The sequence below is a fragment of the Thalassophryne amazonica genome, chromosome 12 (genome assembly GCF_902500255.1).
Source record: "Thalassophryne amazonica chromosome 12, fThaAma1.1, whole genome shotgun sequence".
In the NCBI taxonomy this organism is placed as follows: Eukaryota; Metazoa; Chordata; class Actinopteri; order Batrachoidiformes; family Batrachoididae; genus Thalassophryne; species Thalassophryne amazonica.
The window spans coordinates 79,350,851-79,366,427 of NC_047114.1; the positions used below are offsets into that span (position 1 = coordinate 79,350,851).

General features: G+C 41.4%; 1 protein-coding gene across 3 annotated transcripts; it reads left to right on the plus strand.

Annotated features, from left to right (window-relative positions):
* Nucleotides 1-119: 119 nt before the first annotated feature.
* Nucleotides 120-15,576, plus strand: LOC117522584 (E3 ubiquitin/ISG15 ligase TRIM25-like). Of its 3 annotated transcripts, XM_034184017.1 has the most exons (8): nucleotides 120-858; nucleotides 9,578-9,664; nucleotides 9,745-9,903; nucleotides 12,229-12,303; nucleotides 14,507-14,666; nucleotides 14,763-14,810; nucleotides 14,881-14,940; nucleotides 15,012-15,576. In XM_034184017.1, exons 1-8 carry the CDS (start codon nucleotides 286-288, stop codon nucleotides 15,548-15,550), a joined length of 1,701 nt encoding a protein of 566 aa, XP_034039908.1. In that variant the 5' UTR covers nucleotides 120-285; the 3' UTR covers nucleotides 15,551-15,576. The 3 variants fall into 3 exon arrangements, with proteins under 3 accessions (XP_034039908.1, XP_034039907.1, XP_034039906.1); XM_034184016.1 differs by lacking the exon at nucleotides 12,229-12,303 and having other exon boundaries at nucleotides 9,745-9,978; XM_034184015.1 differs by lacking the exon at nucleotides 12,229-12,303 and having other exon boundaries at nucleotides 9,745-9,978; nucleotides 14,507-14,810.
* The last annotated feature ends 1 nt before the right edge of the window (nucleotide 15,577 follows it).

The window sequence follows — 15,577 nt, forward strand, 5'->3', positions numbered from 1 at the left end:
GTCCAGACTGTGTCGTGAGTGGTGTTGATTTCCATCCAGCCTGCTGGTCTGCACAAACGCATGCACTGTTCCACAAAAACAAAGTTGACTCCATATGCAAACAAAAGCTTGTGCTTTGAGCAGCACACATCTGCAAATATGACCTTGTGTTGTACATTGAGGCTCAGCCCACTTCTTGGTTCCCTGGATTTGATTGGATGGAAACCTGAGCACCTGCTATCTGCACACCTGTGAGTTCCACTCATCTTTGTCTTCTGCAGTTCCTGCTTGATACAAGAGTAGGAAATGGCAGCGACGACAGTTTCTGTTGAACAAGAGCAGTTTTGTTGTTCGGTGTGTCTGGAAGTCTTGCGGGACCCGGTGACCATCCCCTGCGGACACAGCTACTGCTTGGAGTGCATTGAGGACTACTGGAACAGGCCCAAGCAGAAAGGCCACTACACCTGCCCCCAGTGCCGACAGGTGTTCAACCCCAGACCCACGCTCAGTCGCAACACCGTCCTGGGGGAGGTGGCCGACAAGTTTCAGCTGACTGGATTTCAAACTGCAGCTCTGCACAAAGTGGAGGAGGTGAAATGCAGCGTGTGCATGAGGAAGAAGAGCAAAGCTGTCAGGTCCTGTGCTGTGTGTTTGCAGGCGTTGTGCGCAGCTCACCTGAGAGTCCATGAGGAGAAGTTTGCTGGAAAGGCTCACAGGCTGATACCGGCGTCAGACCAGCTGCAGGCCTGCAAGCAGCATCACAGATTATTGAGGTTGTACTGTCACACCGAGCAGCAGTGTGTGTGCTCACAGTGTGTGAGGGACGCACACAAAGGTCATGACACGGTGCCGGTGCAGGACGAGAGGGCAATACAGCAGGTAGGTTATTTGTTTTTAAAATATATGATTGATTTTTTTTTTTTTTCATTTCAACTTGGCAAAACAAACCAAAGTCCAGAAATATGAATTTAGTATGTGACACCCAGTCAGTTTAGCCAGCCTAAATCCAGTATTATGTAATTTAATGAAAACAAGTAAATGAATCATTGAGTTAGGGGTTTAACTCCAGTGGGGCTGGGGAACGCGGTTGTAAAGCAACACTGTGGCTTGGCCCAAATTGTATTACTTGGCAAACTGACATTTTTATGGTTGATAAAGATCTGTTCATGTTACTCATATACCAAGAATTACACTTATTTACCTGCAGGTGGCGCATAAGGAAAAATGTATTTTGGCTGTAAATTCCCACACTGTGCATCAGTCAACAATCAGTCAATCAAAATTCATCTGTTTCCACATTCTATTAAGTTTACTGAATCTCCTACAATGGGCTACTGTCATTTCTACCTTTGCATTTTATCCAAAGGTAGAAACCTCTTTGTGTCATCTGCACCACAACCTGCACATACATTCACATACATACATTGTCTAAAGAAAACTGGCAATAAAACTGACTTATTTACAGGTATTATCAAGTTTTAGAGATTTGCTTCCAGAGTTTGAGAAAGATAATTTTAGACATTTTTATTATTTATATTTTTTGTATGTCTTGTATTTGAAATGGCATAAACAAATGAATGTGTGAAATTCCAATTGTTCCAGTACTTTTGGAGGGCACTGTATCCTAACCTTATGAGTGCAAAATGAGTGTGATATTATTAGTTTTGTTTAAGAATGTATAATTTTCACTGTTGCTGCCCTTTGTGTGAAATCATAGTCATATTGTATATCATATTCATATGACAATATTAAGATACGATAATTTGGCCGAATTGTACAGCCCTACTGTCAACTCACTGAACAGTTTGAATATTACTTTACATTGACATTTAAAAAATGCTTAAAGTGGCAGGGGGTTAAGAGGGCTGTAATTAGGGGTCTGGGGGTGGAGTCTCCCCCAGAATCTTAAAAGGGGGGGGGGAGCAGGGCCCCCCAGAAGCTGAAAGGTGTTAGCCATACTAATGCTCCTCTGAAGCATTTGCTCAAAAAGTCTGAAGGGCCTAAATGACATGGTGAGATGCTGCAGAGCTTCACTTGTTCATGTTTGCAACATATACATATTAAGATGATTAAGTCCAATAAACATAAAACATGGACCAGTGACACTAAAAAATTAACAAAAAGCTGTCTGCCAAATTTCATAATAGTCGGTCACAAGTTGGTGCCGCACGTGGGGCGTAATAATCTGAAATTAGATGCATAGAAAAGCATTACAACTTAGCCATCAGAAACCGGCACGTTCAAAGAAGAATTTTCTGTAACTTTCATTATGAATAGCTTTAAATTACAGACTGAGCACTGCAGATGCAATATTTGCTCTGAGAGTGCTGATGGAGAAATGTAGAGGTCGTCAGAAGGAGTTGCATTGATTGTCAAAAGGTTTCTTCAAGTCCACAGATTGCCAAGAGAGAAGATGTGGTATTGTATGAGGAAGTCTGGTGTGGCAGAGAAGTATATGAAGGAGGTGCAGAATATGTGCACGGACAGTCCAAACGATACCTTTTAGGAATCTTTATGTTCAGACAAATGTGGTATGTTTTTCTATTTCAGTTTAGTTTATATAGCACCAAATCACAACAAAGTTTCTTCAAGGTGCTTCACACAAGTAAGGTCTAACCTTACCAACCCCTAGAGCAAGCACACAGGTGACAGTGGTCAAGAAAAACTTTGATATTTAGGAAGAAACCTCAAGCAGACCAAACTCAGAGGGGTGACCCACTGCTTAGGCCACACCTGGGCATTTTACAGCCCGTATCAGACAGACCCTTTGGCTGATTCAGACCGGCCCGCAAATACCTGGATATTGGAGAATAGAATATTTACTATTCTACCAAGTTAGTGTTGCGTGTGACCTTCATCCACCTCCCAAGCCGTTTGTGGGTGCGTGTCCTCTGGAGTATAGCAGAGCTTGGCACAGAATGATCGCCCCACGCCACACAGGCTGGCAAGGCGCCATCACATAATGCTCGCCACACAGCCTGCCAGGTTTTTTTTTTTTGTTGTTCTTGGAAAATGATTAATCCATTCACTGTGTACCGCTCCTAAAAAATGTCCGCTCATAACAGAAAGAGAAAAGTGCATGCTGAATGCTGCATTTTGATGAAGTTTAATAAATCTAGGGACAGGTCCTCTCTCACTGAACATTTGTCAGCTGTGCATCATATCTCCACCTCAGACATTCAGCCTGACTTTGATACATTTGTTAAAGATCAACAGAGACTCGATTTCTCTCACTGAACAAGAAAAAAGAATTGAAAAACACTAAAACGTGAAAAGTGGTGGAAAATACAAATGTAGTCATGCAAAGACATGAGAACTTAGGTACTGGGACACCTTTCTTTCTTTCTGCACAGTTCAGCGACAATATTGTGACTTGTCTTTTATATTTGGTTTACAATGACAATTGATGTGATGTTTGTAGAAAGCTAAGGACCTCCTTGATCCAACAGCAAGTTTCAGTTTCAACAGTATATTAAACTCAAAATGCATTTTGGGGTCATTGATCACAAATGTAATGTGTCAGAAATGTTTCACATTTTGTTCACTATTGTCCTGGAAAATTTGATTGAATAAATTACATTTTTGTAAGGTAACCTCGTTTTTTTCATTGCCTAATCAGAACATCTAACAGTTTGGGTTCAGCGTTTTGGTCCGGCCCTCCACAATATTTTCTGTTTCTGATTTGGCCCTTTGCAAAAAAAAAAAAGCCCACCCCTGGTTTAGGCCATTCAAACAGTTACAATATTTTGCAAAGTTTTACAATAGTCAGGGTCAGAATCAGAAAAAGGGGCTTAAATAAAGATCTTCAGGCATTTTTGAGTAAAAGTTGGCAAACAACGTTTTCTAAATGTATTTTTGTGCTGAATCCATTTTTGCTGTTTGCCAAGCTGTACCTCCCACGTAGAACCCAGTAGGGGGCGCTTTTTTGTAAAAAAAACAATTGACGTTTTTCCATTATTTTGAGTATAAAACCTGTACATCTTCAAAAAGTGAAATTGCAGAAAGTTGCATATATCCCTTAGCTAAATTAGTACCAAATTTGGCTTTGATTGGATGAAAGAAACTCTCAAAAACAGACCTTGAGGTAATGTACAAATGACCAATTTCGATGATAAAATAAAGATTGTAGTCAAAATTAATGGTCTTGGTGACTTTACAGGCTATCCCTTAATGACTACTTGTCAGAATATATCCCACATTGTCATCTGGAATAAATAAGTCACTAGACTGTATAGCCCAGGTCAGAATCACCAAAATGTGTACAGGAGGCATGAAGAGCCTCTGGCATTTCTGAATGGGCAAATAGACTTTTCTAAGGGTATTTTTTGTGCTGAATCCATTTTTGGTGTTTGCCAAGCTATACCTCGTATGTACAAGTCAATACAGCCCAAAATCTGGGACGACCAGGAAATTCAGGAAAATCCACATTTTATAGTTTTATATCATGTGTGACAACAATAATCAAGTGTAGTTGGTTATTTTTGGTGGGAATTAAGATACTGGATGTGACAATGATAACTGAAATTGAATTTCTCATTGTAGTCATTAAAATATCTTATTTCATCCCCATATTTCAAGCAGACGAATAGAATATCTAAAATTCCTGAGTCATTTATTTTGGAGCCACTAGCAGACTATTGTCCTCAGATTAAAGTCTGTAAATAAAGTTCAGAGTTATACAAGAAATTTATTTTTTGAATTCAAAAGTAAATTACTGTCTCCCGTTATTTCCACACATCATTCGAATATTGTTCATCAGAATTAAAGACAAATGTGGGTATTCACTTCCACCACTGAGAATGTCTTAAAACTTTGCAGGAAGTTGAAGGTATTTATAAGCCACATTATGAAAAAAAGACCATTGTTTGGAATTGATCAGCTGCAGTTGTGCCTCAGGATGTATGACTGCATGATGTAGTGTAAAAGGTGTCGTCTGCGTTGCTCTGCAGCATGTGCAATTCAAGTGATGCAGAATGTAGCAATTACCAAACTGAATAAAAGCATTTTCCAGGGCATGATACAACATTCTGTTTAGTGTTGTGAAACTGTGGGTTTTAAAATGTTTTTTATTTGGTGATGAGATCATATTTGAGAATCTCGCTCACCATTGTTTACAGTTTTATGTTATGTTCAACCATTGTCCTAGTTAAATTACATTATTTTCTCTTCATCATTTACATGTCCACGTGGATATACAACTAGTTTAAAGATAGATGAAATACAACCTAACTAAATGTTTCTTTTGGTTTATTTATGCAAAATATTTTGTAAGAAAGATTGGTTGCATATACAACCCCTGGCAATAATTATGGAATCACCGGCCTCGGAGGATGTTCATTCAGTTGTTTAATTTTGTAGAAAAAAAGCAGATCACAGACATGACACAAAACTAAAGTCATTTCAAATGGCAACTTTCTGGCTTTAAGAAACACTATAAGAAATCAGGAAAAATAACTGTGGCAGTCAGTAACGGTTACTTTTTTTAGACCAAGCAGAGGGAAAAAAAATATGGACTCACTCAATTCTGAGGAATAAATTATGGAATCACCCTGTAAATTTTCATCCCCAAAACTAACACCTGAATCAAATCAGATCTGCTCGTTAGTCTGCATCTAAAAAGGAGTGATCACACCTTGGAGAGCTGTTGCACCAAGTGGACTGACATGAATCATGGCTCCAACACGAGAGATGTCAATTGAAACAAAGGAGAGGATTATCAAACTCTTAAAAGAGGGTAAATCATCACGCAATATTGCAAAAGATGTTGGTTGTTCACAGTCAGCTGTGTCTAAACTCTGGACCAAATACAAACAACATGGGAAGGTTGTTAAAGGCAAACATACTGGTAGACCAAGGAAGACATCAAAGTGTCAAGACAGAAAACTTAAAGCAATAGGTCTCAAAAATCGAAAATGCACAACAAAACAAATGAGGAACGAATGGGAGAAAACTGGAGTCAACGTCTGTGACCGAACTGTAAGAAACCGCCTAAAGGAAATGGGATTTACATACAGAAAAGCTAAACGAAAGCCATCATTAACACCTAAACAGAAAAAAACAAGGTTACAATGGGCTAAGGAAAAGCAATCGTGGACTGTGGATGACTGGATGAAAGTCATATTCAGTGATGAATCTCGAATCTGCATTGGGCAAGGTGACGATGCTGGAACTTTTGTTTGGTGCCGTTCCAATGAGATTTCTAAAGATGACTGCCTGAAGAGAACATGTAAATTTCCACAGTCATTGATGATATGGGGCTGCATGTCAGGTAAAGGCACTGGGGAGATGGCTGTCATTACATCATCTATAAATGCACAAGTTTACGTTGATATTTTGGACACTTTTCTTATCCAATCAATTGAAAGGATGTTTGGGGATGATGAAATCATTTTTCAAGATGATAATGCATCTTGCCATAGAGCAAAAACTGTGAAAACATTCCTTGCAAAAAGACACATAGGGTCAATGTCATGGCCTGCAAATAGTCCGGATCTTAATCCAATTGAAAATCTTTGGTGGAAGTTGAAGAAAATGGTCCATGACAAGGCTCCAACCTGCAAAGCTGATCTGGCAACAGCAATCAGAGAAAGTTGGAGCCAGATTGATGAAAATTACCGTTTGTCACTCATTAAGTCCATACCTCAGAGACTGCAAGCTGTTATAAAAGCCAGAGGTGGTGCAACAAAATACTAGTGATGTGTTGGAGCGTTCTTTTGTTTTTCATGATTCCATAATTTTTTCCTCAGAATTGAGTGATTCCATATTTTTTCCCTCTGCTTGGTCTAAAAAAAGTAACCGTTACTGACTGCCACAATTTTTTTTTTTCCTGATTTCTTATAGTGTTTCTTAAAGCCAGAAAGTTGCCATTTGAAATGACTTTAGTTTTGTGTCATGTCTGTGATCTGCTTTTTTCTACAAAATTACACAACTGAATGAACATCCTCCGAGGCCGGTGATTCCATAATTATTGCCAGGGGTTGTATGGTATATTGCTGCCTTCAGCATGATGTTAATGTTCTTTTGTGTATGTACAAAATAAAAGGTCAGTGTTCACCAGGTATGTTGTAGGATACTGTATGTCTGATGTGTTTTAATTATGTTTGTTTCCTGTACCCAATAAATCTTATAACAATATAAACCGTTTTTTTTTAGCCAGAACTGAGATATCTGCTGTATAAATCCAGTATTAGACTATCAGGTGGCCGTTCTGTTGAGATGCACATAAGAGTTACAGCTTGGCAAACAGCAAAAATTGATTCAGCAGAAAAAAATACCCTTAGAAAAGTCCAACTTTTGCCAAAAGTCTATTTGCTCACTCAGAAACGCCTGAAGCCCTTCATGCCTCCTGTACACATTTTGGTGATTCTGACCTGGGCTATACAGTCTAGTGACTTGTTTATTCCAGATGACAATGTGGGATCTATTCTGACAGACAGACATTAAGGGATAGCCAGTAAAGTCACCGAGACCATTAATTTTGGCTACAGTCTTTATTTTATCATGGAAATTTGTATATTACCTCAAGGTCTGTTTTTGAGAGTTCCTTTCATCAAATTAAAGCCAAATTTGGTACTAATCTAGTTAAGGGATATATGCAACTTTCTGCAATTTCACTTTTTGAAGATGTACAGGTTTTATAAACAAAAAAACGTATATACGAGGGCTGTCAATAAAGTAACGGTCCTTTTTATTTTTTTCAAAAACTATATGGATTTCATTCATATGTTTTTACGTCAGACATGCTTGAACCCTCGTGCGCATGCGTGAGTTTTTCCACGCCTGTCGGTGACGTCATTCGCCTGTGAGCACTCCTTGTGGGAGGAGTCGTCCAGCCCCTCGTCGGAATTCCTTTGTCTGAGAAGTTGCTGAGAGACTGGCGCTTTGTTTGATCAAAATTTTTTCTAAACCTGTGAGACACATCAAAGTGGACACGGTTCGAAAAATTAAGCTGGTTTTCAGTGAAAATTTTAACAGCTGATGAGAGATTTTGAGGTGATTCTGTCGCTTTAAGGACTTTTCACGGTGCGAGACGTCGCGCTGCGCTCTCAGGCAGCGTCATCAGCCTGTTCAAGCTGAAAACCTCCACATTTCAGGCTCTATTGATCCAGGACGTTGTGAGAGAACAGAGAAGTTTCAGAAGAAGTCGGTTTCAGCATTTTATCCGGATATTCCACTGTTAAAGGAGATTTTTTTAATGAAAGACGTGCGGACGGATCCGCGCGTCGGGACGCAGCCGACGCGGTGCGGCGGCACAGGAAAACACCTCCGTGTTGATAACCATTTGTAAAATCCAGGCAGCTTTTGATGGCTTTCAGTGGAGTGAGTATATGAGAAATTGTTTAACAGGCAGGACATGTTCCAACTTGTCCTTAAGGCTTTCAACAGAGGTGTTTTTCCTGTGGCGGAGCGTCGCGGCGGCTGCGTCCCGACGCGCGGACCCGTCCGCACGTCTTTCATTAAAAAAATCTCCTTTAACAGTGGAATATCCGGATAAAATGCTGAAACCGACTTCTTCTGAAACTTCTCTGTTCTCTCACGACGTCCTGGATCAATAGAGCCTGAAATGTGGAGGTTTTCAGCTTGAACAGGCTGACGACGCTGCCTGAGAGCTCTGAGCGACGTCTCGCACCGTGAAAAGTCCTTAAAGCGACAGAATCACCTCAAAATCTCTCATCAGCCGTTAAAATTTTCACTGAAAACCAGCTTAATTTTTCGAACCGTGTCCACTTCGATGTATCTCACAGGTTTAGAAAAAATTTTGATCAAACAACGCGCCAGTCTCTCAGCAACTTCTCAGACAAAGGAATTCCGACGAGGGGCTGGACGACTCCTCCCACAAGGAGTGCTCACAGGCGAATGACGTCACCGACAGGCGTGGAAAAACTCACGCATGCGCACGAGGGTTCAAGCATGTCTGACGTAAAAACATATGAATGAAATCCATATAGTTTTTGAAAAAAATAAAAAGGACCGTAACTTTATTGACAGCCCTCGTATATATATTTTTTTTTTTTACAAAAGGCGCCCCCTACTGGGTGCCACGGGGGAGATACGGCTTGGCAAACAGCAAACATGGATTCAGCACAAAAAAATACATTTAGAAAAAGTTGTTTGCCGACTTTTACTCAAAAATGCCTGGGGGTGTCACTTTATCTGAAAATCAACCTAGACTACAAAACAGACCATAACGCAACAAAAGATGAATTTGATGAGCAGTCCATGCAGCTGTCCAGTCCACAGGCAGGGGTCATCCATCATGCCATTCAGCAGGACTGTTCCCGTGGCGGAGTCCATTCCACATTCTACGTCCATTTCAGGAAATATGCAGCATGATGAATCAACATCTTTGGAGTGTTTTTAAATTTTGACCCCTGTGTAATTGTTCAATTGACCCCTACCTCACTGCCTGTTGAAAAATCAAGTGGCCAGTTTGTTTTTTCAAATGAGCAATATCTGAAGAGTGTTTGTGCCACATTTGGTGCTTATTGATTTTGTTTATCTGCTGCACCACCACTCTGGGTGTTGATCTTATAGTTCTGTCCTCTGTATATATATATATATTTTTTTAAGTCTTCTCTAACACTTGTTTTATTCTTAGAAAAAACTACAAGAAACATCTTTGAAGAGTGCACAAAAAATGAAGGATGCAGAGAAGGAGCTTCGGTATATTATCAGATATACCAAGGTGAGTGGGGGGAGGTGGGTGCGTGATGCACGGTGTTAACACGAGTGATGGTGAATGAGTGAATTCAGTGCGTTTGTCAGCACTCTGCAGAGGCGGCGGTGGAGGAGAGCGACAGGCTTTTCTCCAAGCTGATCCACTCCATCGAGAAGCGAAGCTGTGAGCTGAAGGAGCTGATCCGGGTGCAGCAGAGGGAGGCCGTCAGCCAGGCAGAGGAGCTTCTGGAGAACATTCAGAGGGAGGTCACGGAGATCAGGAGGAGAGAGGCTGAGCTGGAACAGCTCTCTCAGACAGAGGACCATGTCCACTTTCTTCAGGTTTGAAACCAGCTCCCCTTTTCATGCTTGTGGCACTAAAAGAGCACTAAGTGCACACTTGTGCCCAGACCCCAAATCAATGCTTTTTACAACATTCATGTCTATTCCAGGTCTGGATACGTTTCATGAAAATCATTTTTCTTGTAAAGCCCTGCTTTCACTTTCACATACTACATGCACCCTTGTTGATATTTTAGGTCAAAATAAAAAGGGTCTGGGAGGGCATCTTTGATGAAGATAATCCGTCACCGAGCACTGGTCTGGTCTTCTTTGCATTGGCAATTTTGACATACTTTTGGAATCAGTTTAATTTCTGTGGTGCCTAAAACACTGATGTCACTGGGAGTTATTCTGGAAGCATCAAAGCTGTACTAAAGTTATTAGTGCAGCAGATAACAGAATATTTACAGAGGAATTGTGCAAATGATGATAGCGTCAAATTCAGCACAAAACACTTTAGACATTACTCTGTTGGAAAGAAAGAGGAAAAAAAAAAGTGACCATTTGAATTTCCAGTAGGCAGCCAGGTAGGGGTCATTTGAAGAATTACACAGGGGTCATATTGAAAACTATACCATCTTTGTCTGATCACAAAGATTCCAAAAAGGAATCTTATACTATCTGTGACTGAATCTTATGGAGTTATGGCGTAAAAACAGCACGAATGGTGACAAAGGTCAGTTTCAGTTTGTAGAGGGGTCAAAAATTAAAGTTTCTCTAATTTTGGTAAGAAAGTGATGCAAATTATTGGTTGTTAATAGGGTTTTAAAAAGGAATAGTTTGCACCAGGGGTCATGCTTAGTTATCATGTTATGGGTTAAGATATGTCACATGTCATAGAATTCAATGGACGCTGACCTTGTTTGACCTTTACTTTGCAGACCAAACATTCAGCACAGTCAAAACTATACCATTTATTAATCCTATTAGCTCAACCAATAATTTGCACCATGTTTATTAAATTTAACGTTTAAACATTTATTATTTAACATTGACTGTTTATTGAAAATTCAAATGGCCAGTCGGTTTTTTTCAAAAAGAGTAATGTCTAAGGAGTATTTGTCCTGAATTTTTTGCTTCTGTCAACATTTGCAGGATTGTTGCAGTTATTTGCTGCACTATGGACGAGGTGCATGCTAGTTGTTTATGCACGTGCCATGTGGTACAAGTCCGATTTGTTACATTATCAAAATGAGATTACATTCATGGGCAACCACGACACTGATTTGTTATAGACTGTCACCTTCTGTGACATACGAGGTCTATTAGAAAAGTATCCGACCTTATTTTTTTCAAAAACCATATGGATTTGAATCACGTGTGATTACATCAGACATGCTTGAACCCTCGTGGGCATGCAAGAGTTTTTTCACGCCTGTCGGTTACGTCATTCGCCTGTGGGCAGTCTTTGAGTGAGGAGTCGTCCACCCTCTTGTCGTTTTTTCATTGTTTAGGAATGGCTCAGAGACTGCTGCTTTGTTTGATAAAAACTTTTTCAAAGCTGTAAGGCACAACTGAGTGGACACCATTCGATAAATTCAGCTGGTTTTCGGTAAAAATTTTAACAGCTGATGAGAGATTTTGGTCTGGTAGTGTTGCTTTAAGGACGGCCCACGGCGCCTGACGGCGATCTGCGCTTCGAGGCGGCAGCGTCTCGCCGTTTCAAGTTGAAAACTTCCACATTTCAGGCTCTGTTGACCCAGTAAGTCGTCAGAGAACAGAGAACTTTCAGAAGAAGTCGGCATGAGGAGTTTATTCGGACATTCCATTGTTAACGGACATTTTGTAATGAAAGAACGTGCGGGCAGAGTCGCATGTCGGGCTGGACCCGACCGTGGGGGGTCGCGACAGGAAAAACACCTCCATTGGAAACCTTAACGGGCAAGTTGGAACATGCCCAAGCTGTTAAACAATTTCTCAGTTACTCACTTGTTGAAAGCCATCAAAAGCTGCCTGAATTTTACAAATGGTTTTCAACATTGAGGTGTTTTTCCTGTCGCGGCGCGCGCAAATTCGCCGAGTCGTTTCTGTGACGACTCGGCGAATCTGTGTGCGCCGCGCACGTCTTTCATTACAAAATGTCCTTAAACAGTGGAATGTCCACATAAAGTCCTCATGCCGGCCTCTTTTGAATCTTCTGTTCTCTCACAACGTCCTGGGTGAATTAAGCCTTAAATTAGGATGTTTTCAGGTCGAAACAGGCCGACGACGGCGCCTGGAAGCGCTGCACGACGTCCCACTCAGAGGGAGGTCACGGAGATCAGGAGGAGAGAGGCTGAGCTGGAACAGCTCTCTCAGACAGAGGACCATGTCCACTTTCTTCAGGTTTGAAACCAGCTCCCCTTTTCATGCTTGTGGCACTAAAAGAGCACTAAGTGCACACTGTATTTCATCATCTGACTAGATTCCAACACTATCTCTCATTTAAATGCTAAAGTAGTTCTGATTACAGCGAGTGGCCAGTTATCTGCAGTGCCCCTGCACTAGGATGCAAAGCACCAGTTGTCCTTGTGGCAGCCCTGGCTCTTGTGTCCAGTTAGACCTGTTAAGTACTGCATGTCAGTAGGAACTTAAGCTTCAGCCTTGTTTTACTCAGGGGTTGCCACACTGTTGTTATGGATCTGCATGTTTATTTGGCCCAAGTTTTACACCGGATGCCTTTCCTGACACAACTCCACATTACATGGAGAATAGGCAGGGGTGGGTTTGCACTTAATAGGGGGTGGTGGCCAAGCACTTAAGTACAGGAATAGGATTGTTGGTTGTCTGTATAAAAAAAAAAAAAAAAAAAAAAAAAATAGAAGCACTCGGAGATCGCAAACCATAGGGTCACTGACGTCACATGGAATACCCTTTGGCAAAGAGACTTATTCCACATTGTTTCACGCATCTACCATCATGTTTCAGATTCAGTGGTTAAACCCTTAGATCTTTAGCAAATGTGTTTATAAAGAGAAACTGCATGAACTACATGTTTTTTTTTTCCCCAATTCAGTGAGAAACAAATGCTAAATTATTGTCGTAACTTACTTTTTAACTAACTTTTTGTTCAGCCTTTGTGACCCGTCTTCATGAAGTTAGATGCAAAAATGTTGAAATTGGCCCTATCCTGCAATGATTAAGAATCCTTACAAAAATTACTGGATCCGGATTGTGTTCCGGATCATTACCAAAAATTTAATGACTTCTAAGTTAGGCCAAGATACACCCCTGGTAAAAATTTCATTGAAATCCGTTGAGGATTTTTTGAGTAATCCTGCTAACAAATCAACCAACCAACGGATGCGACCGAAAACATAACCTCCTTGGCGGAGGTAATAAAAAATTGGAGCAGGTAGGTCATTGTGATAAGGCGTTGGGTTACCAATGTGTAAACCTGGGTCTGATTTTAGGCCATGCTACCCCTCTAAGCCTTTGAAAAGACACTTCATCAGTACTGTCCCCGTCCACCCAGCGGCAAGTGAGTACCAGCTTTGCCTAGAGAAGTAACTTGCATCCGACTGGCGTCTTGTCCAGGGGGAGTCGTAGCAGATGATAAGCACCAACACAAACAGACTTCAGCGCCTATATAGAACTTACTACTTCTTAGTTATTGGGAACACAAAACAGTACTTTAGCAGCACAAAAATGCCCATAACCTTTTGTACAATTTAAGGGAAGGTGCAACAATGTACAGCCCCATCCTTTCATCCCACCTTACTCCCAACTTCACATCCAGTGAAGTCGGCAGTGACCTTAACAGGGTTTTCAGCAGTGGCCCATAGCCCCAGTCAACTTACGTTGACAGTTTAACCATCGTCCAGCTTTGTTCTTGTAGATGATACTTCGTCAGAACTTTCAAACTGTTGAAAAAATGCGAACATCCTGACGACAACTTCAATTCATCCCTATTTTGCTTTCTGTGTTGACGGTTCCTCATTGTTTGCGTAGTTCCCGTACAGTCAGCGTTCCATTTGATTGTTGTCCAACCTTCCAAGTCCGACGTCTTGCATGAACATTGACGATATCTGAATCATATCAATAACTAAAGAGCCAACAAGTTGAAAGTGACTCGTCCATGTGTGGGACAAAAAGCAACGTTTTCATACAGAAGCAATAGCGGCAAGAACGTTTGATCAGCTGCTTTATTTATGCACGTTCCAGCTGTCTCTGGCTGCAATGTGCATGTGTGCGCACATGTTGACAAACCTGTTGTCAAGACAACTAACTATTGCAGATGCAAAGCATCAAGGTTGCCGTTTGCTTTGGTTTTCTTTTGTTAGTTTTGTGTCGGTCTTTTATACGCTCTGCACTCAGGCTTTTCGGTGATGGGAGAAGTGCTGGTTCATTTATCCATTTTTTTTTTTTTTAAATCAACGATTTGTGACTTTGGGATGTTTTTTCCTTCTTTCAGCAATAGCCATGTGACCGGACCTTTAACAGGGTTTTAACAGTCTGTTCCATGTTGGATTGATCGACTTGCCTTGTGGTATGTGAAGTATTTGACCCATGTTCAAATATGGTTCTGAGTTGTATTTCCTCCCTGCAGAAGTGCAAGTCTCTGCATTTCCATTCAAAGTCTGTTGAGATGCCCAGTACTGACGCTCTTCCATATCTGATGTATAAATCGATCAGAGGAGCTGTGGCTGATCTGAGAGAGAGTCTAGAGGAAACGCTTGAAAAGGAATTCCACAGAATCTCTGATAAAGGTGTGTATTTCATTCTCCTCTGCCTGAATATGAAACTATTAGCCAGTTTAAAAACTTTGCCTTCAAACTCTTTTTTTTTTTTTTTTTTTTTTTTAGTAATGTCACTGAAGGAAGTCGGTCAAAGTGCACCTGAAAAAATTACAGGTATTTTAACATTTTTCTGACCCAGTGATTTTAGGAGAACAGCTGTCGGTAACATGAAATCTCTTGACAGTAAAAGATGCTGAGATACCGTTCAGCTCGGAGCCAAAGACCAGAGCTGAATTCCTGCATTGTGAGTACCTGAGTCTCACAAACCTGACAAATCTGTGACACAATGAACCAATGGTCATTTCTCATGCCCAGATTACTGCGACGTGACCCTGGACCCCAACACGGCCAACTCCTTCCTGTGTCTCTCCGACGGCCGGCGAGCGGTGACCACAGGCTCGGCGCCGCAGTCCTACCCAGATCACCCAGAGCGCTTCAGCAGTTGGGCCCAGGTGCTGGGCAGAGCTGGCCTGGCTGGCCGCTGCTACTGGGAGGTGGAGTGGTCAGGTAGTGGAGGAGTTTCCATTGGCGTCTGCTACAAAAACATGAGCAGGAATGGAGGAGGGAGTGATGCCAAGTTGGGACACAACTCCAAATCATGGAGTCTGGACTACTCCTCTTCGGTCTGTTCATTTCAGCACAACAAGCAGAGCGTGGCTCTGGCTGGGCCCTGCGGAGGCAGGATCGGAGTGTATCTGGACTTCAGGGGTGGGACCTTGTCGTTCTACACCATCTCAGACAGAATAATTCTACTCCACAAAGCCAAGGCAGCATTCACCCACCCTCTATACCCTGGATTCTGGGTGGGACTGGGTTCGACTTTGAAACTGCCTATTCTCAAATCAGCCAGCTGACTCACACCAACAAGTTGAATAATGAAA

Excerpts from the sequence above, each read along its gene's own strand:
- LOC117522584 (XM_034184015.1), top strand. The coding sequence starts at position 286 with ATGGCAGCGACGACAGTTTCTGTTGAACAAGAGCAGTTTTGTTGTTCG. Across the intron at positions 9,665-9,744 it reads ATATTATCAGATATACCAAG|CACTCTGCAGAGGCGGCGGT; the intron begins GTGAGTGGGGGG and ends TGCGTTTGTCAG. Across the intron at positions 9,979-14,506 it reads ACCATGTCCACTTTCTTCAG|AAGTGCAAGTCTCTGCATTT; the intron begins GTTTGAAACCAG and ends TCCTCCCTGCAG.